The 22,784-nt window shown below is 37.4% G+C and overlaps 1 protein-coding gene across 13 annotated transcripts in view; it reads left to right on the forward strand.

Moving 5' to 3' along the window:
* Window positions 1-22,784, forward strand: part of DLGAP2 (DLG associated protein 2) — a 432,244-nt gene that overhangs the window by 398,355 nt on the left and 11,105 nt on the right. For all 13 annotated transcript variants that reach the window (XM_088530583.1, XM_088530594.1, XM_088530593.1 and 10 more), the window contains 3 exons: window positions 2,226-2,575; window positions 13,039-13,124; window positions 14,359-14,774. In XM_088530583.1, the coding sequence (XP_088386709.1) occupies window positions 2,226-2,575; window positions 13,039-13,124; window positions 14,359-14,774 (852 nt within the window). The remainder of the gene's footprint in view (window positions 1-2,225; window positions 2,576-13,038; window positions 13,125-14,358; window positions 14,775-22,784) is intronic.

Consider the following 22,784-nt stretch of genomic DNA (forward strand, 5'->3'; position numbering starts at 1 on the left):
TGTTATAGATAAAAATAGCTTCCTTATCTGGATTTCACTCACACTATTTCTCTGTTTCAGGTGTTTCCCAGCACTTTGATCACTTACATATACATTTGCCAGGGTTGGAGGCCATAGTATTATGGCAGTTCCCTCAGTGGAAGCATTAATTTGAGCCTTGCTTAAGCTTGTGAGACACTGTCATAATTTCCAAGCATTACAATCTCTCTTCTTTCATGAGCTTTCTGTATTCCCTGAAGCATCTGAAAAATAGTGGGTTTTCCTTTCGATTTAACTACTGGTTACCTAACTGACAGGAGATAAGACTGGTGATAGGACAACAGAACTGCACTTAAATATCCACAGTCTCAGAAGCTGAAGAGCAGGTTTTCACTGTTAGAAACTGTTAGAGCAATTTAATTCAGAGACAAGGCTCTTAAAATCTCTGCCAGAATTTGAGCTGCAGCTGTAGTAGTTCAAAATGTGGTTCACATGAAAGTTTTCACTAGCTGTGCCTCGGTCTCCTTTATTTATGATCACCATTTTATTTATGATCATCAAAAATCAGAATGTAAGAATGGTTTCCTCTAGACTCAATTTCCTCGTATGATAACCTAGTGATTCATGCTCAGAAGAAATTCTAGTTAATGGCAGATTCCTAAAACTGTCTTTTCACTCCAGAGAGCTTTCTCCAGAGAGCTGCAACATAGCTGTGTATTAAAAAGAACGGCTGGGAGAGCACTCTTGATTTCATTGCTTCTCAGCTGCTGTCTGTATAATGAGAAGGGGAATACTTGAAGAATGTCTTGTTCTCAAGTAACCCAAATTCCAAGGTTATCTGAGTCACCATGGTGGTGTCCAGTACATTTAGCAAGACCTGAAAAATGACTTTTTTATTAAAAAGATTCACTGGTTTGGTCTGTGCGTGTATGTATTACTCCAGTTTGCCATTATTAGTATAGGGGAAGATAATAATTTCCTTCATGTTGGTACAGTTTTATGAGAAATGAGTTGGTCTTGATTTTCCTGTACAGAAATATGGAAAGCTGTGTTATGAAGCACTTCTGTACCAGTCTCTGCTTTTATGAATTATATGATTATATCTGCTTTGAGCAAAAAATTCTCCCATAACAGAAATGCTTTTAACAAAACAGTATAGTGGTGTTGTTAGACTATTTGATAATTTAGCTCTATGATAATAATCACTAAATAAATAGTTTTCAGTCTCTATGGAAGAAAGATTCTGCCTCCTAAAATTTTGTAAGAAAGCAGTATTGTATAGAGCTTCCTTGGCAGCTTTAGCAAGGCTTTTGCTGCAAGACAGAATCAAGTCAAACCAACCTCAAACCTGCTGTGCTCGTCAGACTAAAATTCTTAGTTCCGCTCATTCATGTCTAGTTCTTTCAGTGTTTCAGACCCATTTTTATGTCTGCATTTTTAATGATCCTTTGCCTTTCAGTATATCAGCTTTTCATGTGTGTTCTAAGGATTTAAAACTTACTGAAGGGTAATAGATAAAATGTCACTATATTTGGTATTAATTGTAGCCTTGTGTGTGTTGTCCAAGTACTTAGTAGTTTTATATATTATAAATATATCCATGCCTGGATATTTAGCATATCATGAATATTTTACAAACATATTTCTACATTTTATGAAAGTAGCCAAGCTTGTCTAATTGCTGTAGTAGACCTGGAAGTATTTTTAAAGGTTAAAGCGTGACACACTGTTAAGTAGAGGTTTTCTGAAGAATGCTTTGTTCCAATACATTGATGTTACTTTCTTAATGCACTGTATCAATACAAGGTGCACAGTTCAAATGATTACAAGAGAAGGAAGAAAAATCATCCTTTATTTCTCTTATCAGCTTTATCCTACGCTGAAGCAACCTCAGAGGCACCAGTGTGTGTGTACAAATCCAGTATCCCTCCCGGGTCTCAGACATACACAGGCAAATCCTTGCTCACATGTTCCTTTCCATCTTCATCATAATCAGGGCCTCCCATTTTAGCACACATTAGGAGCATATTCAACCGTTGCTTCCAGGTTGAAATGAAACGTTACTATGGATACCCATTTAAGTATGAGAGAGGATTTTGCACTAATAGTGAGGTTTGCTAAGAATGCTACATTGCATCGCCTTCATTTTTAACGAGCTTGGTCTCAGTGTCGCAGTGGTTTCTCTTGTGATGTTTCACTCAGATTAATCGTGGTTTCTCTTTCTCATACTTTCCTTCTTTCCCTAGCTGTAACTTACACAAGTTACAAAAAAACACCGCCTCCGGTACCTCCTCGTACCACTTCCAAGCCACTAATCTCCGTCACAGCACAGAGCAGCACAGAATCCACCCAGGACGCCTATCACGATAGCCGGACTCAGAGGATTTCCCCGTGGCCTCAGGATGGGCGAGGGATGTACAACTCCACAGACAGTTTGGACAGTAACAAGGCCATGAATCTTGCCTTGGAGACTGCGGCTGCGCAGCGCCATGCTTCTGAGAGCCAGGGAGCCTCGATACGAACCAGCGACAAGGCCATTTTGGTGTCAAAAGCTGAGGAGTTCCTTAAGAGTCGACGTTCCTCTATAGGGATTCAGGTAGCCTATCATTAACATCTGTTCTGTGATGAATTGCTTGCCTTCTTTCTGTAAATAGCGTAGAATGAGTCATTCAGCTTCACTGGTTCTAATAATCTAACAAACAACCCCTGGCTGCTTAGCGTTAATTGTAATTCACATCATGGCGATGTGGCTGTGCAGAAAAGTCTTCAGCTAATATGCTGTACCTGGAAGAAAATGAATGAATAAATCTCTAGGGAGGTTACCTGTCATTAACACTTGATATGAAAATTATACTGCCGAGCTACAGGTGAACAGCATGTTCATCTCCTTCTCTCCATGAATTCACAGTCCTTTTTATAGAATTATGCAGCTTTAAAATGCTTGACTATTTTTTTCCATTATCCTTCTCTTCTGACCTTGGAAAACATGTAGCAATGCTGGATCCTTGATACTTATTCCATTTAAAAATCTAATCCTCCACTTTACTAATAGACATTATGTTGGAGAGAAGAAGGTACCAAGAAGGAAACTTGCTGGTGTAGATAAACCACAATTATCAGTGTCTAATAATTAAATAATGTTAATAAGCACAGTCTTCGAATACTTCTCCATTTCTACAGCAAAATATAATAATTATTTCAGCTGACAAAATGACCATCAGACTGTGGAAAACTCTGTCATGTTGTCTCATTTCAGATGGATAACATAGGATAATTCCAGATGCTGTTTTGAATGATGTACATTCTACTAAATGGAAAGCATTAGATAGCAATGGTCATTTATTTTAATCTCTAAGAAGTACCAAGTATTAATAGAATTAGCAAGTTGAACTTGCAAATAATGCAAGGTCCTTTGAGACAGAGGAGCAGATTAAAATTTAGGCTCTTCTCTTGCTCATATTTAGACACGAGTTTACTTTTGAGTAGGTGAATATCCCACTTTACATTGCTGGGTTCATTCCATTGCTTAAAAAACCCTCCTTTTGCCAGACCACCTATAGAAGAAATGCTATGTATATTTGCATAGTTACAGGTATTGCTGAGATAACAGTATATATCTTGAGAATAGTCTAGAGCAGTAATGATCTGTGTAATCAAGCTCAGTGAATGACTGTCCAACTCTTAGGATGTAACTGTACAAAAGTAATTTTTCTTGTCTTAAATAGTAGTAATTCCATTTCCACTAATTTCAAAATATGATCACAAGTTAATATAGGGTTAAAAATGTGACTGCTAATTATTGAACTTCACTGTCTAGGACCACAGTGTGATACATTTTTGCTATGATGCAATTACAGCATTAGACTTATGGAAAGACATAGGCTTTTTCAGCATGTTGCTTGCCTGGTTCTCAGCATAAATGTATTTGTGCTTCTTTACATACAGAAGAGCATTCAAATTAACAGCAATGGTAGAACATTCAGATCACTACTTTTCAAATGGTTTACGAAGTAATTAGAGTATCCTAAATTATTCAGAAAAGGGGCTTTACAGATAACTCTGAAAAGCTCAGAAGAGCAGCAAATAATTTTGGCAGCTTATAGCTCCAGCCCAAAACCTTCTCTTCAGAAAGGAACTGTAAGTAGTGCTGTTCTTATCTCTTCCTTACAGCAGCGGTGCACAATGGGACTTAGCAATGCTGATGTCTTGCTTCAGCCTGGGTATCTCAACAACTAATTCAGAAACTTTCATTATATCACTTGATGCTCCTCTTTGCTACAAGTGATGACCTGTACTTTTGACAGGGGCTTTGACCCCTCTTGATATGTGGTGCATTTAATAATATGTGCTTATGATCCATAAAGACATCCGTACAATGACTTAACATGAACTCCTGTAGCAACTTATCATCTGATGCTTTTTTTTAACAGTAACTTTTAGAAGACGGAAGGAGATTTTTTTTTTTTTTGAGAAATACAAGATGTTTGGATGCACTGTTTGGTATAAGATAAGGTTCAAATTGGAAGATTACCCTTGATATACCCCTGATATCATACTTTCAATTTTTTATTTCCGTAGGAAGTTTCAAACTAAATACTCATGTGAAAAAATACTCATCTGCAGCATTTCTGAGCAGAAAAGAACATTGTTATATTCCAGTTGCCATGCTTCTATGGAATAATAACACAGGGCAGAATACATGTATTTGCAAACTACATAAATAGTAATTTATGCCCCCAAAATGCCACTGAAGTATTTCATTTCTTTTGCACTTCTGCATCAAAGCATCTTAGAAGAGGATGTTTTTTATTTGCATATTTCCTTGATTGACTAAATGACTTGTTTTCTCATTAGCATGCCGTGCCAGGGTGTTGCATTGAATTTGCATTAATTTACATTAATTAATTTGCTATCAGGATGGTTATTTGTGCATTTTTTAATGTTTCATTACTCTAACACATCGGTGTGAGAGTGATTGCTAATCACTCTATATAGTAGGAAGGAGGCAGAGAGATAAGGAAGGAGCAGCAATGCCTCTAGAGGCAGATAAAGCTGCCGTGGACCCAGCTGAGGACTCCGGTGTCTTTGTGATATATGGTCTGGGCAGTGCATATGCAATGAGCAGAAGTCTTCTTCAAAAGTTCTGGAGTAACACATGTGCCATATGACTGGTATTCACATACATAGGAAACCTAACCCTCGTGGGGAGCCTTGGACTTACTGTGCAATGTCTCACCCAGCCTGCAAAGATGGAGAAAAGCCCAGCTTTAGTAACCTACTTCATAATATTTTAGCCTCCCCAACTGGTGCTTTTGCACCAAAAACACTTTCAGAAACAAAGCTTTCCCAAAATAAAGCTACTGGACTTTTTTCCCCACTCCGGTATATAAATGAAGAAGAATATTCACAGACATGTCAGTAGGCATCAGATAATGATGATCCCAGAATTCAGGCAACCTACAAAATACTGGTTCTGGGATTAAAAAAACAGTCTGATTTCTTAAAAAAAAAAAAAAAAAGTATACATCACAAAGAATAAAGTTCTAGTAATATTAGTAGCTATTAGTGGTTTTCATATCTGTCCTCTATCATGACAGCAGAAGAAAAAAATCAAAGCATTTGAATTAAAATGAAGGAGAATAGGTTCTCTTGAGTAGAATAAACTTTAAATCAAGGATGAGATTATTGTTGATAAGCTTCCAAGGATTCTTCTTTGCTGTTATGCATAACCTGGTTTATTTATTAATGATTATCATTCAAAACTAGCTCACTATAGCCATTTCATATGAAAGACATTTCAACTGTAAAATATAACAGAAAACAATTCAAGAAAATTACTGCATTATTTATTTCAAGCAAAAAGTGCAGTCCTTTTTTTCTCCTCTATTTAGAAGACATCAAGGTTTCTCAAAATGAACAGAAACTCTGGAAGTAAGCAATACAGAAACAAATGTTTTAAGTGTGGAGTCTGACTCATGGTGGTATTTTTGGAGACAGACACTAATTGTAGCAGCATAGAGAATGGCCTCTGTCATCTTCATTATCATCAGGAGATCACTTTTTTTTTTTCCTCCCGGTTTTTCACTAAACAAATTGTTCTTGTAGATCAGAAGTTGTATTCAGGAGGATTAGTGCAATAACTTGCTAGCCTCTTTTTTCTTCCTTTTTCTTTTAATTGCTTTGTTTTGTTTTGTTTTGCAAAGTTATTATTAGCATTTTATGGTAAAAGCTTTGTTAAAGAATCTCCACAGCCTCAAACTTAGATTTCCTTTAAAGGCAAAGTGTATTGCTCCCATGTAATGCACTTAGTTTGATGAGCCTGTAGATAGTTATTCTATCCCCATCAGTGCTTTACTGCAGCTTACACAGAGACCTCTGCAATTAAAAAAAGAAATTCCCTTTGAGTCCACTGATCTTGGGATCATAACGGATCCAAAGTTCTGGTGGTAGACTCTGATCATTCTCCTCCTAAAATCCTTATCAAACTATGTTTTTTCAGAGAGAAGTGGGTAGTATCCCTGGCCTGTGGAAGTCTGTGAAAGTTTTGGTAACACATCCATCAGTTTAGAAGCTATAAGTTGGCCTTAAAATTTAATGTTGAGCAACACAGGGTCAGAGTTTGCAGGGCTGCCAGTTATCAGAGTTCTCAGCCACTGGCTGCTTTTTGGCATCCTTCATTCGTTAAAAAAAACCTCAGTAGTTGAAATAGTAGCTAAAAGAAAGCTGTGGTTATTTCAGTGTTCTAAGCCTTTGCTCTTCTCACAAATTCCTATTGCTTTTTTTGTTAGATGCCAGTTGATATTATGAAATATTCAGACTGCCCCAAAACACTGCCTTGCGGAATATTTGCTGAATTGGTGCAGAATAATTTCCTATTTAACATTAAATGCACAAAAAAAAAAAAACAAGTTAGGCATTACCACTGTTGTGTGCAATGCTTTGTGTTATTATCTCATATAATGTAAGATGAATTTCAGGTCTAAACTCTGGCACTCACTCACTTTTAGCAAACAGCACTTTCTGGAGAGGGCTGTTGCAGTTTTCAGCCTGGTATGTAACATTCTTGCAGTAATTAGCACTCACTGTGCCACCCAGCATATCTGAGTAGTCTGTATGTTCTGTTGGGCAGCAGTAGAGTAGCAAAATGGCACCCTATAATCAGACACAGGTTTTGGTACAATTTTGGTCCATTTCTAAAAATTATTTTTAAATAATATAAGATTCCTGGCTGATAAAAGAATTCTTTTAGTTAAAACAGCGCAGTTAATATTTCAGTTTTACTTTATCTTTTTCTGCTTTGAAGTTACTGCATAGAAATGAGATCCTCCTTTACCTATGAAGAGTTATCTGTGTTCACAATTGCATTTACTTGGCCTAGTGTCAAATGTAGTATTTTCTTCCTTTTTCTACTCTTGTTATCACTGTGAAGCCTATCCAAGAGAGGAAAGGTAAATGATTTTCCTTCCTGTACATCAGAATGATGGTTTATTAAATTCTAATTATAGAACACGTTGGTTACAAGTATGAAAACCCACTGAAGGCGGTGAGGTTGCATGGGGAGAGATAATGTGGTCTGAAGGACTCTTGTTACTCATGATTAGGAGTGAAAAGAAAAAGACACCAGGTTGTTTTCTTGTGCACTGAATATATTTTATCAAAACTTCCCTTAGAGACACTGTGTATGGAACCTTAGACACTGCAATGTGATTTTGCAGTGCTTTTGTGTGAGAGCAGAGTAATTCTTGAGTGCAGAAATAGAAGTTGCCTTTTAGTAGTTAAAATTATCGGCTAAAAAGAAAAGTTAATATTTAGCAGAAATAATTTCATCAGTTCATACCTCCTTTTCTAGAGTTAGTACCTATAAACAAACTTAAGTTGATTGTAATGTGCAAGGTAATTGCAATACTGATTTGCATTTATTCAAATAATTTTGTGTAAGTATAATTTAGTCATATATAGTTTATTAACAAGCCATTGCCAGAATGTGGTAGGTAAGTTGTTCAAATTTTGAGTGAGCTTGGTCAGTCATCACAGATCACAGGTTTTACAGTATTTACTGTTTGCCAACAAAAACAGTGGAAGGAAGTATTAGGCCCATAGGTAAGGCAAATAAGACAGAAATAAGAACAAAACAATGACTTGTTTTTCATGTGTATAAATATGAATTAAGAGTCTAATAATTATAGAGCCTGTAATTATAATTGCAGCCTATGCTGTACTGCAGGCTAAAAGTGTTTATAGAAGATCAGACTTTATAGGGGGATTATTAAGATGCAAGCCACGATAACAAAAATGTTATAATTTCCTTTGGGTCTCGGTCCTCCACAAAGCCAGATGCTCAGCGCTCGTACAAGGCTAATTGCTCTGGTTCCTCCTCTCCTGGCAGTGTAACCTCCTCTGCATGGGAGCTGTCTTGGCCCTGTAGCCTCCTCAGAGTAATTTCTGCAAGGGGCAGAGAAAGTGGCTGAAGGAGGATTCTGGCCCCAACAGCAGGAACTTCTTCTAGATCTTTGCCTTGAAAAAGCTGTTGATTACAGAAAGTTGTCCAGATTTGCCTTTCTCTAATGCATTTACTATGAATAACATACTGTAAAGCCCTCAAACACCATTTTTTAAAGCATTTTTTAAAGGACCAAATTTCTAAAGAATGTGAGTTCTTTATTTGCAAGGGGAGAAGAAGATAATTTGCTGTATTAGAGCTGCTCCTCTTCTTTCTTCTGCTTTTGGTTGATTTCTGAATTTTTTTTATGCATAAGAATGCCAAATAGCCATACATCTTGTCACATCATTTCACTTTGTTAAGGTTGTGGGGCAATTTGCAAATATAAAGGCTTTTAGATTGTATGCTAGTGAGTATGAAAACAATAAAGAACCATGAAGACTAACGGCAGATTTTTTAAGGATGATTCAAGTTTCATAAGCCACACGATCAAACCAAACACATTTTTTCTCCTCTGCTCATTGGAATTTAGTTCGGCCAATCTGATTAAACTTAAAGAGCTTTCTGTTGTCCTCTAGCGGGAGTCATTATGCCATCTGTCATTCAGAAATACAATTTGTTTCTTCATTTGTTTCCTTGGGAGTGAAAATTAGTTTGTTATTTCCCACTTGAACTTGTGTTGGCATTTTCCTCCTTTTTTTTTTTGGTTATTATAATATATGCTCTCCAAAACTGTAGAAAAAAAAAATATTTGGCATTCTTCTGCTGATACAAACTACAGTAATGAAACGAAAGCATTAAAATATGAAGACAATCATGAGGTCATTTACTCACTGTCAGTTTTGGCAAGCTGGGTTGAAGGATAATTTGGAAAGAGGTTATATTTAGAGCTAACTAATACCATTTCCATTTTGATATCAGGACCATAATTTCCATGATAATTTTGTTTTGAATAAGATTTTATAATAGATTACTTCATTTATGCCTGCAAATTCCAGGTGTCAATTACATATGGGCGAAATTAACCAGGATATTTTTCTGGGTGAAATATCAATAAGAAAATGGTTGGGTAAATGAAATGATTATTCCTAGACGTGTTACATCAGAGAAAAAATACCAGAAAAATACCAGGTCAAACAAAAAGCAAAAGGGAATTTGTCCCCCAAAATAGCAAAAGCAGAGTTCAAAAGAAGCCATGCTATCTGTTACTAAACAAAGCAATAACTATTATCCAAAACAAACATGCCTTTGGTATGCAGTATTGAAGAAAGGTGTGAAGAAAAGTTCCCAAAATTGTCTGCTTTATTCCGGCAATATCAACTAGCCTAACTGATCTTCTCTATGCAAATCATCCATCACAGACCATCCATTAGACCATCACAGTTACAAAAGCACAATATCTGAGCTGCTGAGGCATCCGCATGGAAGTCAAAAGTCCCATCACTCACCTTCCACACTATGTTATTTGCTCACCTTCCACACTATGTTATTAGCTGTGCATTAGTCCCAGAGGACTAAGTAGCCACTGACCTTCCTCAGCCCACTTCCAGATCCAGCAGTTATCCTGCAGGAGTGATCTGAGGGTCCCAAGGTGGAGGGCATGTAGAAATGGTCATTCTAAGGGCTTTGCAAAGCAAGCCAGTGCTTTGGAAGGAAGTGAGGACACAAGTAGGAAGATATTAAAGTTTTTAAATGAAGAAAAACACCTCCCACATGTCAGAAGGAAAATAGCTTTCTAAAATTTTCTCCTATCATTGGTAGCATGACAGATGGTATCTTTGTAAAAAACATGATCACTGAAACCTTTGAAACTATCAGGTGAGTTGTGCTGCTCTTTCTACAGAATCACTCCCTGCCCATAAGCTCACGCCAGTTTCCAGCTGCTGATCTAAAATACATAGTCCTCTGGTTAATACCTCTAGTGAAGCCTGTGTAGTACTGCTGATTTTCTCATCTTCACAGGAAGGTGAAATCTCTGGTTGAAGACTCCCTTTCATGGCATTACTTTCATATATTGTGATTTTGAGCTTATCTATCTGGCTCCTAAATTGTATGATTTACTTCAGAGTGACTCGGGTAGCTTTGGGGATCTTTCTGTCTGTCCTAGAAGAAGCCCAAATACTGTAGCTTTTAGCTCCTGACCAGCGCAGATGTTGCTGGGATTAAAATATCAAGAGACTTCCCCAGAAAATGTTTTCCTAACTTTAGAATCATCTTCCTGTCAGCATTCATAAAAGTGCCCTCAAGAGCCATAGTCTGATGCTTTTGTTATTCATTCTTATTCTTATTCACTACCTGCCATCCCCTCTTTTTCTGAGAATAGCTTAGCTTCATTCTTCAGAACATGGCTGTGCATATTTGACTAAGCGCTCGTCACTGTAGTTAAGGACTGCCAGTGGAAGTCCTGCTTTTCATGGCATCCTACTCACGTGAATCTAATTCAGCAGGCAAAAGCTGGCACTGAAAATGACAAAACTAAATAAAACTAATTTCCCTGTGCCAGGGGGAAAAGGTTTACAGTGATGGCTTTTCACTACCAGCAAGAAAGGCATAAAAGTAATCCGTGGAGGAGGGAAGGCAGCTGCTCTCAGGAAGGTCACTGGGTAGAACTAGGAGGCTCAGCATGTGTGTATGCGCATGTTCATATGTAGACTCTTGGCTCAGTTCAATTCATCTTTATTTCTGTCTTGTCAGTCTCTGATGAAGAAGAAATTTCAAATCCAGCTTTTCTGAAGTCCCTGAAAGGGCTAGTGGAGTGCCTAGTCCCTCACTTAGACTCAAACCTATTTTTCAAGACTGTTTTGGACCCTTGGTGACTTGCATGCTATAAATAAGGGTATCCTTCCCAATAGCTATTCCGTGTACTAAAGGACTGACGGTTACTGATGCACTATTTAATAAGGTTTTTTTTTTTTTTTTTTTTTTTTTTAGGGAACAATTGACCTTCTAGGCTCAGCTTAAGCTTCTCACCCACGTTGTAGCTGAGATCCACCTGAATTAGGGAAACCAACTTGCTTGTCTTTTTTTCCCCCCGAAGCCTCAATGACTGAGGCTGTTAATGTCAAATGCAGGCTTTCATTTTATACTGACAGCAGCAAATCTTTGAGCCTGTTTCTGAGGCAGATATCTTAGAGAAAACTGTGCTCAAAATGCTTAACCTTTCCAAGCAAATATATCAGGTTTCCATGAACCTACAAAGGTGGGAACAGATGACAGGGCATGCTTTCCTCTGCAGCACATGCAGAATAAAAGGACATACTGGGAAATATGTCTTTCCCTGGCAGTTTTCATGCTGATAGCCGGAGCTCTTCACAAACCTGTGCCTAACACTACATTGTACGGTTCAAGTTATGCTGTAATACTTACCGAAGGCTCCTGCAGTAGCTTTTCATTAAGATCTCCCCCAACAGATAAACATGAATACATTCTTATTACCATTTTTTATTTCCTTCATTGTGAATATACATGGAAATACTGCTTGAAAACCAAAAGAAGTTACCAGGAACTCGCTTCTCCAAAAAATGCAGCCTACGTGCACATTCACTTCCCACCCCGCTTCTCCCTTCTTTGTGCATCCCTCCAGAAACTCGTGGGGTTGGAACTGTGCAGCTGGGAGAAAGTTGTGGAGGTTATTGGGCTCATTCCAGGGGGCCAGGATAAAGAGTAGGGTACTAGTGTGCTGCCTGTGACTGCTGCTAGGGGAACAGCTGTCTTGTCTTCCTAAGAGGTACCCTTTGAATATGCCCATGGACTATGCATCTTGAGAATCTGATTGCTGATAATACATTTATTTTATTTAACAGTGAAACACCCAAAAGGAAAGTCTGCTCTACTTTATTTTGTTTTTTTTCTAACTCTCTCCTTTGATTCAACATAATTTGTACACTTTGCAACATTCATTATGTCTGTGTCAAAGACCTGGGGGCAGTGAGGAGGTGGGGAGTGTTACATAAAAACCTGCAGAAACTTATGGTAGAGATGTGGTCTCAATTATGAAGAAACCTCCACTGTGAATGTATTTTGGCAAGTGTATTTCAGATGGGAATACTATAAAAATGTATACATTACTTGCTTGATATAACATTTTCAGGACCGTGTTATTAAAAAGGGTGAGATATGGCATTCTGTCATATTCTTCATGTCATTTAAATGGTTCTATATTTGTCAGCTCATTTGTCGATAAAATTTCATTGCAACATTTCTTTTTATCATTTGCAAGTTTATGGGGCTACTTGAGTTTTTATTTTATTTTGTAAATCATGCACTATAATGAGAATGTTTTATAATAATATGAAAGGGGCTATCCTGTGGATTCCCAGTGCTAGGGATGAAACCTTGCAAGCCAGGCTTACTTCCTGCTTCCACTGAACTGAGTAATTGCATCTGCTTCGTGTTCAAACAGGGAATTGCACAGCAGAACAGAGCAGTACAAAGCTTTGTAAAATGCAGTACCAAAACAATGATACCAGGCTGAATACTTACTTACTTAATTTTACTGCACTAGGCGATGTTACTAGCAGTAAGAGAGGAAACATATAATTAGTTTAAATAAGTACAGGTAGAAATAATGCTGAGTTGTCCGTGCTAACTCTGCAGATATATCTTTTCTGTTGAATTAGGTGGAAACAGCGACCGATTCAGATACTGAGAGCAGAGGTCTACGGGAGTACCACTCTGTTGGGGTGCAAGTGGAAGATGAAAAACGGTAATTGAAGCACATGCAAAAATCTGTAGTCTTTTATAAAATTAAACCAGTTTATGTAAGGAATTAATAACAAACATATTTCAAATGCTGCCTCCAAATCATTCACAAAGGCAAATTTATTATATGCATGCTGGTGATTTGGTAAAATTTGTAGAGATTATTTAGTGGTTCCTTAATATAGTCAGATTGCCAAGTTTTAATTGGGGGGAAGAAAGTGAAAGCTTTTAATGGATTAATAGTATCCTTTCATTAATTATAGAACAAATGCAAGGAGATAGATCTTGGAATATGGTTCCTTCTAAAAGAACCCCTTGCATTGACAGGCTTTTGCAGGCCTTGCAGGAGGATATAAGGGATTGGTTGTAAACCAGGGTACCTTTATCCTAATATAGAATAAGCTTTACACTTGGCCAATCCTTATCTACTTTTAAAAAACTGCTGATCAATATATTAACTAAAAAGTTATGCCTAGCAGTCACTGCCCATTGAATACTGGACTGGGACTATTATCTCATTTCACAGTAGCTATCTGACAATATCTCACTGCTATTTGCTTTTTAGCACCATTGACTAGCAGTAATTTGAACCAATAAGCCTAGATGTGAAAAGATTTCACGAGCAATCTTTGTCTCTCTATATAGCTTTTTAACATAAACCTTTTCTAAAATGTCATTACTTAGTGGCATATCACACCAGAAAATCAACACTTCATCATCATTCTATGAAGGAGAAAAAGAAAACTCTTTAATCTGGTGCTACTATTTTTATTTTTACTTTAGTAAAGAATTCACAACAGTCTTAATGTAGAAGATTTTCAGATTTCATCTAGTATGATCCTTATTATTTGAACTTTTTTATATGTGTACCTAATAGTCCTCCATCAGGATATATAACTCTGCAGTCCTGCTAGTTATTTCCATTTCATTTAGCAATGATACACGGTATTTTATAGCATGAGAACAAATCAATATTTGCTTCAAGAGATAATTTAAATGATTTTCCTTTGTATCTTTGCTCAAATCAATAATGCCATTATAACCCCATGCATTTGTTTTTTCCCCTCTGTTGTTACTCACTGTCTTATTTTAGTGAAATAAAGACAAGGAAAAAAAAATAGCCTAAAGTTCAAGGGGAAAAAAAGAATTCATTCACTGAAACATTATTCTGTGCCCTTTTATAATCACATACGTACTTATATTTTTTAATCTCTTTTCTTTCTTTCCTCATCAACAAGACATGGACGATTTAAGCGCTCAAACAGTGTAACAGCAGCTGTCCAGGCTGACCTGGAATTGGAGGGCTTCCCAGGACACATAACCATGGAGGACAAAGGACTTCAGTTTGGCTCATCATTCCAGCAGCACTCAGAGCCCAGCACTCCTACTCAATACAGCGCAGTGAGAACTGTACGGACACAGGGACTCTTCAGTTACAGAGAAGATTATAGGACCCCAGTTGACACCTCAAATCTTCCACCACCAGAACCCTGGCTAGAACCAGCCATTGAGACAGTAGAAACTGGTCGAATGTCTCCTTGTCGACGGGACGGATCTTGGTTTATGAAGTTGCTACATACTGAAACTAAGAGGATGGAAGGATGGTGTAAAGAAATGGAAAGAGAGGCAGAAGAAAATGATCTTTCTGAAGAAAGTAAGAACATTTCAATATCTTTATTTATAGATGTCTGTTAAAATGGGAAATCTGTTAAATGAAATTGTGGTCTGTAGCTTTTCCTTACTCATTTTGCAGTAACAAAGACACTCTACAGAACCACTGGATAGAAGACCTCTTTCCTTGGGCAAGCAGGCCTTTGCCAGAGTTAGGTTTTATGGAAGCAGTTGAGGGCCATCTGTTTAAATTCAAATGTAGGATCAAAATCTGGTGCTAAATATGGATCCCATAGTGTAATAGCTATAGACCTGCAGCTCCATCTGACATAATCTTTCCACCAACTTCTATGACTCTAGCGCCTGGTACTTTGCCAGAATGTACTAGGTTGTCCCGAGGAAACTTTTTTTGGTTATCTTACTACATCCTAAGAATTTGCCTGCTACTTAGAACAGCTATTGTTAAATTTTGTCATTCTTTTACAGACACTTCTGCCTAATACAAAAAGTTCATTAGACTAATGGAAAGGAATAGGCAAAAATAGTTTTTAAAGCACTTCTGCAGTTACACAGACATGTGCAGTCTTAGTTCAGCTGTATTTTCCTACTATCATTTTGTCAAGAATTATTATTATTCTCTTACTTTGTGTGGACACCTTGAAAGGAATGATAGGATAAAATGACAAATAATGTAGACTATTTTGGAACAAGATCCAAGCCAGCACTAATGATAGTAATATATCAAAGTGGTCGTAGCACTCGGTAGCCAGCTCTCTGTGATTCCCTCTGAGGTCAATTATCCTTGTTCTTCAGTCTCAGTTTTATAAATATTTCAGTCCCTACTGATCTGAATTACTTCCTCAACCTCAGTTTCCTCAGATCACAAATTAGCTCGTATTAACTTTTTTTTTACTTTCCTACATTTTACAAATCTCAAACAACAGCTCTGAACATGTTTTCCTGATTGTCTTCTTCCCTCTCAGTGATTTCTTGTTTGTGTTCCACCCTCAGGTCCTGGGCCAGGCCTACATGATGACTAACAGGGCAATTTCTGTTTCTTGCATTGACTCTTTGGGGAGAAAGAATATCTATATTTTTGCTTCATCATTTTCATTTTACAGTCATATTTCTCCACAGTGATGGGTACAAGTCTTTTCCAAGTGAAAACATAGGGTTTGAGATGGACTGAGGTACATAAGGCTGTTTTTTCTTTCTCCAAACACCATTGCTTTCTGAAGTTTGAAGTTTTGTAATAATTTTCATGATGATAGATTTTAGCTGAGAATTTTCTTTTTGTGTTGCTACTGTGAAGTATTTAATGCTCTCCTAGGGGCTGTAAAAGTCCGATAATAAAATACTGTGCTTCACTTACAGTGTGCTAGGGTTCCCTAGCCTTCTTTGATAATGGTTATTTTTTTAATACTTCTTATATACCTTATAAATCTTATTTTTCAATCTCCCAAATCTTTGTACACCTGAATATTGACATTTCTTTGGCATCGTGAAGTATTCCAAAGTGTCAGGTTCTCAGACAGCCTCTTGCAGTTGAGAGCATGCCAGTGATTGCAATCTGAAGCAGCACTTCCATCTTCCATGAGGAAGACTTTAGTCTCCTTGGCAAGAGTAAAATTATTAGTGGCATGGCCAGGTAGCTCCTCTCTTTCTCTACGAGACAATAAGGAGTCCTTAGATAACGAGAGGACCTCTCCCACCTCCTTTCTCTGCAAACCTTTTCATTCCCACAGATCTAATCTATTCTAATCTCCAAACTGAAGAAATGAGCAGTGGAAATACTCCCACATCATTACTCTTTCCTCAGTCATAGACATGGTTACTCTCTGGCATATGAAGCTGACTTCATATTATGTTATAAAAACTTGGAGAAGTTGGTTTCAGATGACTATGAATTCGTAGGTGCAGAACCACCTTCCCTCCTCCCATGTGAAGCTACCCTCATGCACTCTAGAAATGGTGTAAAACCCCACACCGCACAGGGAAGCAGCAAATAGGATAATAGTTTTCAGACAATTTTACAGCATATAAATACACATTGCACTTCAATCATTTTTATTGCTATTTGGACCTAGAGAGCATTGTAACCTAAAATAATTTCAGAGAGAACAAAATATAAGGACTTTATGTTTCTCCATTCGCAGAATGACTCTACTCTGTAAGAGAAAAAGAGAAAACAGTTCCCTTATATATACTTAAACGCAACTAAAATTCACCTTACAATTCACCTTTTAAACTAACCATGAAAGATTTGCTACCTCTGTTTGGTGCCTTCCTAATATCTTATTGGAATTATTGTAAAATAGGTTTATAGCACAAACAAAATCAGATTTTTGTCTTCAGGTGGTTGTGAAAAATGACACTTAGACACTTGTCTGTTTCATGTGTCTCGCTTCAAGAAATACTCTTCAAATCATTTCCAAATTGCATTATTTTTGAAAAGGTGTCTCATAACTTAATATAGATTATGTCAGAGGAAAAATAAAGTTATCAAAGAATGATTTTTACAGAAAGCATAAGCTTCACATAATTTTAAGATTTCTGTGTGCATTTTTTTCATGTTGAGTCTTTGACACATTTTATATCCCCCATTTGGGCTGCAGTGGTTGAAAGGTGTGTATCCACAAGAACAGAGGTTTAATGATACCTCAGCACAAAATGTATTTTGACATATTTAAGCGTTTAGCAATTCCCTGAAAAAAAAGAAAAAATCGTAAATGCCTGATCAGAAGCAACTGAATGTTTTCCCATGTCCCAGCTCCTATTCCCAAAACACTTCACAGCAAAGTTTGCACATTTGGACTGTCATTCTTAGTACTGAATCATTTATTTTAAACCATGTTATATTAATTATACCTCAAGAACAAATATATCTTTGCATCTCATAGGAGAAGACCATCTTTATGCTACCACTTATATTTTGTTTTAATCATAGGAAGAATTAAAATAGAACTGCATTTTAGAAAGCAATTTCATTTTGTGTGTTAGCACAATAGTCCTGAGATCACAGAAGGCTGTCTGATTGCTGTATTGATTTTTTCTTTCACTGTAACTTCTTTCCCATAATGTTGTTTTAAGAACTTCACTCATCAGGTCTTTGAATAGCAGAGAATAATCATGGCAACAAAAATAACCTCTCTTTCTTTCTTTTTGCAGAATTTATTTATTTGATCATTAGCCAGTATTTTTGAGTCTGTAAATTTCATGTATTGTTTATGTGGGCACTTATTTGTATTCTCAATGTTTATTATAATGAATATATGTGTGTGTATATGGGAGTGTGTCACCTGATCATCAGTACTAGCAGAATATCTTGTGGCAACAATACATGTTTCTCAAGGGTAAAGGCTGGAGTTTGAATTTCGCACTCTGGAAATTGTATTTGGCTATTAGAGATGCATAGGTGATGTTAAGAAAAGCACTCTTGAGTGTTGCAAAGCTGCAGAAAACAAGGAGGGCCAGAAGGAGGGAGCAGGAGTGCAGGCAGGAATGGCAACCGTGGGCCTTAGTCACTGCCCAGTGTTGGTAGATCCGGTTGAGAGAAGCAGGACGAGCTGAGGACATCCTGGCCTCCTGAATGCCTTGAGGTTTTTCAAGAAATAATTCAGTACACAAGTCAAACAGAAAGCACTTTGGTCTCATGTCAAAAGAGAAGAGGAAGAGAAGAGGAAGAGAAGAGGAAGAGAAGAGGAAGAGAAGAGGAAGAGGAGAGGAGAGGAGAGGAGAGGAGAGGAGAGGAGAGGAGAGGAGAGGAGAGGAGAGGAGAGGAGAGGAGAGGAGAGAAGAGAAGAGAAGAGAAGAGAAGAGAAGAGAAGAGAAGAGAAGAGAAGAGAAGAGAAGAGAAGAGAAGAGAAGAGAAGAGAAGAGAAGAGAAGAGAAGAGAAGAGAAGAGAAGAGAAGAGAAGAGAAGAGAAGAGAAGAGAAGAGAGAAGAGGAGCCACATATTTCAGACCAAAGATTGCAAAGTTAGAAGGTTAAGAGATGAGAAAAGTATCTGTTCTACATACCCTGACATGAGTTAGGAGGATGAACTAAATGACAGCTGTAAGATTTTTTCCAGACATATGTTCTCTATATTGTATATGAAATAATTTATTTACAATTATAGAAAAAAAAAGAAATGAAAAGAAAATTTTCAAATTAGATATGAATGAATGAAAAACTGCTAAAGATGAACAAACATTAATACACAAACACATCAGTTAAATACACAGTAATGGATGCCAGGAAAACGAAAATGATCAGATTGATTCTCAGCATTTTCTCATCACTGGTTCTGCAGTGGCACAATTGAACAAAGCTTTTAACCTGTCAAAAATTGAGTTACAGCATCAGACTATGATTTTGATTTCTTTGGTATAGATCTAATTTTTCACCCTCTGTTTCTGTGGTATAAAGCGATATTCAATTGAATGATTTTGTAGCACTTCTCAAGCAATAGAACATACATACCCAATGTATGTATTCCCAATCTTAAAATATGCTTATTGCAGGGAAAACACCATTGTATTAACTGTGCATGTTCTTACAAGGAACTTGCGCAGTCTCTAACCAGACACTAAATTCTGAGCCTGCTTCTGAAGTCGTAGTCTAAGTTTTGTATGTCCTTAAAAGAGAAGTCTTACAGGACCACACAGCAAAAGCTGAATATTTAATGTGCTGAATATGAAACAAATTCATACGTTTCACGAGCAGAATTATGGGTGTATCACTCTTTCCTGTCTTTCGAGTAAAGACGACATTATCTTAATGGGAGGTGAAAGGGTAGATGAATTATGTGGATTTTATATATATTTATGTGAGTAGGTTGATTTTATCATCATTTATTTACAAGCAAAATATTCTAGGCATTACCAAATATCTCAATCTCTCTAGTCTCCAACATTCATCATTCTTTCATGGAGATAATCAATCTGCACTCATCTGAATAATTCCCCAATGCATGAAATTAATAACAAGGCTTTGGTTGTCTATTAATAGTGTGCTAAAGATTATGAATTGAAGTATTTTAATACTTTAATTTAATTACAGTAAAGCAGAGTGGCATGAATATGAGAGATTCTAACATCTATGTTTTATTAAGTCTGATTTACTTATTGAAATGGAAATAGAGTTGGGAGATTTTTAGTAAACGATAGGCCTGTAATTATATGTGTGTGTTCGCTACTACTAGAGACATTTTTGAGAACTGCTATAGGCTTCTTCATATCTAATATTCCTGAGAACCAGGAACGTTGCAAGATATTTAAAATTACTGTATACACACTGGCACTGAGGGATCAAGGTTCGTTTTGCCTGGGGAAGATGGTGCTAATAGGGGAGCTGATCACAGCTTGCCGCTGCCTGGTGAGTCAATCACCAAGAAAATGGAGCCAGACTCTTCTCACAGGTACACAGTGAAATGCAGAATGGAAAAACCTCCAGCATGAAGGTGGTCAAACACAGGAGCAGGCTGTATATCCTGCGAGGCTGCGGTTTGTCTGTCCGTGGGGATTTCCCCAAGGAAACCTGTGTGGAAATACCACTCAATCTAACATCCAGTGCACATGTATTACACCAAAATGCCACACTGCCAGTGCCTGTATCTTGTCTGATCTGCCTGGGCTTTAAATCATGGGTGTTTGTTAACACTGTCCTTCAGGATAATGAAAACCAAGCAAATGCATATTTGGGGAGAGGAAGAAGATTCACTAGCAAGTGTCAGTTCTGTTGTAGGTCCAGACAGGATTTCTTTTCCTCAAACTGCGCATTTCAGCAGCGAGATGAATTAGATGGAGGAAACTAAAACCAAAATTTATTCCTTGTCAGACAAGTACTGTCACCGCTGGCCTAAGGTTAATCAGCCCATCTCATTCTCTTTCTGTCCAGTAAGTCACTGAATATAATGTGGATCAGCTTAGCAAGGAGATGTCACAGACACCTCCTATAGCAAAATGCCTCATCTTGGCTAAGAAGAAATTTGGATCCTACATCTGGAGTTTGTCTTATGTCCTGAGGTACATAACACCAAAGGAAGGAGAATCCAAACTTTTTCGTCTTTGTTGTTTGTTAAAAAGTGCTGGGGAAAAAGAACAAATTAATTTGTTTCACATAAAATTGAAAACATTTCCTTTTCCAAGATCCTTCAGATCTTTGTGTGTTTGTTGTTTAACACCTAAAAACTTCCTTTTTGTTTGTCAAAAACTCCATAGAGAAAAGTGAGGGTTTTGGTGATCAGAAACCCCAAACCAATTAAAAAGTTTTATTTCACTTGACCGACAAAACAAAAACAAAACTCCAGTGAATTATTCATGCAGCCCTGAACCACTTAACCCTTTCACAAATGGGTGCCGCAAGGGACTGATGAATTATGTATAGTACCGTTTAATTTAGTGTTGTGGTGCAGCTGTGAGCTGTTTGTCTGACAGAAAATGGAATAGCTTTTGAGAAGCACAGCTTTACAAATTTACACATGCATTTAAAGCTAGAGAAGCATGTATGCTTTCACAGAACTGCAGCCTAAAACTTCTAAATTATCTTTTGTTTCTTATGGTGAGGCAGATGTCTCACTAGTCTAGCTAAAGGAAAATTAAAGCATAATGCCAGTTATCAACATTTCCTTTCACGTGCCATCCCATCACCTCTTTCTCTAAAAACAACAAAATGTTGAGCCTTGCTGGAGTTTAATGTTTCCTATATCACATGTTGCAGTTTAGTTTTCCTGTAATATAAAGCTTCATTCTACTCTCCGGGTCCAGTTTGAATTATCAATCAAACTCCTTCCAGCTTTGCCCATGAACATTTTTTAAACATCTGGTTATTCTCAGGAGAAACTAAGTCTTCCAATGAAACTACAGCCTATTGTGCTTTTTAAGATACTGCTTTTTCAGGGAAGGATGTGCAGTTTAATCTACGAACATACATTGCTACCTACCAAAGTGTGGTATTTATCCTGGCAAATGTATGTCTAGGAGGAGTTTGTTTTCTAACCAGTCCTCATTCTAACCAAGCTCTCTAGTCGCTAGAAATAAATAGGCATCTCCAGGAAGAGATTAATTTCAATCAAAATAAACTGCTCACCATGGGTGAGTTCACTATTTGATTTCATTAGCTATAAAGCAAGCATACAGAAATTTTGATTGGACTGCTGTTTCTTGGAAGCAGTCCCTTTCCCCATTGCATATGCACACATGCACGAGGACAGGGGGAAAGCCCAGCAAACCATGCTGGTTGATCATGGCTGAGCAAAGCCCTGGAGCACACGCTTGGGTCCCACTCTACTGCAGCTCCTGTGCTTAGAGCTTCGAGGATTTTCCGGAGCAGGCAACCTTGGAGGTGCCAAGGCATGTCTCAAAGACATGAATCATCTGAGATGGTCATTACGGTAGGACCACTGTATGCTCTAGTTTAGCATATTAACCTTAATCCCATACAGTTTAGGGTAGAGTTCATCCAGGGATCATTCACACATCTGGGTGAAATCACCCAGATGATTTGATCCAAGATACATTTAAAGCTTCTTTTGACTTCAGAGGGAGCGGGATTCTGCCCTGAAAGGCCTGCCTGGTTTTCAAGACGAGTACTTTAACAGCCTTTCAGTTTACATGGGCAAAACTAAGTCTGTTTCCTATTCTTCTTTTGTTGTGTATCCATAATGCTTATAGAAAATGTCTTTATGGATTCAGATAAAGAAAGTTAAAATGATAATCTTATCGGCATATTGTGCAGTAGTAACTTAGGACTTTACATAAAAGAGAAATCTTTGTAAATAGTTTTATGATATCTGAAAAATAAAATGACAGTCTCATAGGAACATGATAAATGATGTTCCTGTGTGGTGTCTGTGGAGTAAAGTTATCTTCGTTAGCTGAGCCTGATAATGCTTGGGAGATAAGTCTAGGAAAACTGGTGGACTATGAATTTTGGTGATAACTGACTAATGTTTGATGTCAGTAGACCTACTGAATTGTTTGCAGTAAAGTTCTTTGTTAGATCTGTATTAATGCATTTGCAGAGAAATTGAAAATTTGCATTCCGATTGATAATGTTTATCACTAACCTT

Source organism: Tinamus guttatus, unplaced genomic scaffold (assembly GCF_059628265.1).
Source record: "Tinamus guttatus ecotype Peru unplaced genomic scaffold, ASM5962826v1 Tinamus_guttatus_pri_ptg000383l, whole genome shotgun sequence".
In the NCBI taxonomy this organism is placed as follows: domain Eukaryota; kingdom Metazoa; phylum Chordata; class Aves; order Tinamiformes; family Tinamidae; genus Tinamus; species Tinamus guttatus.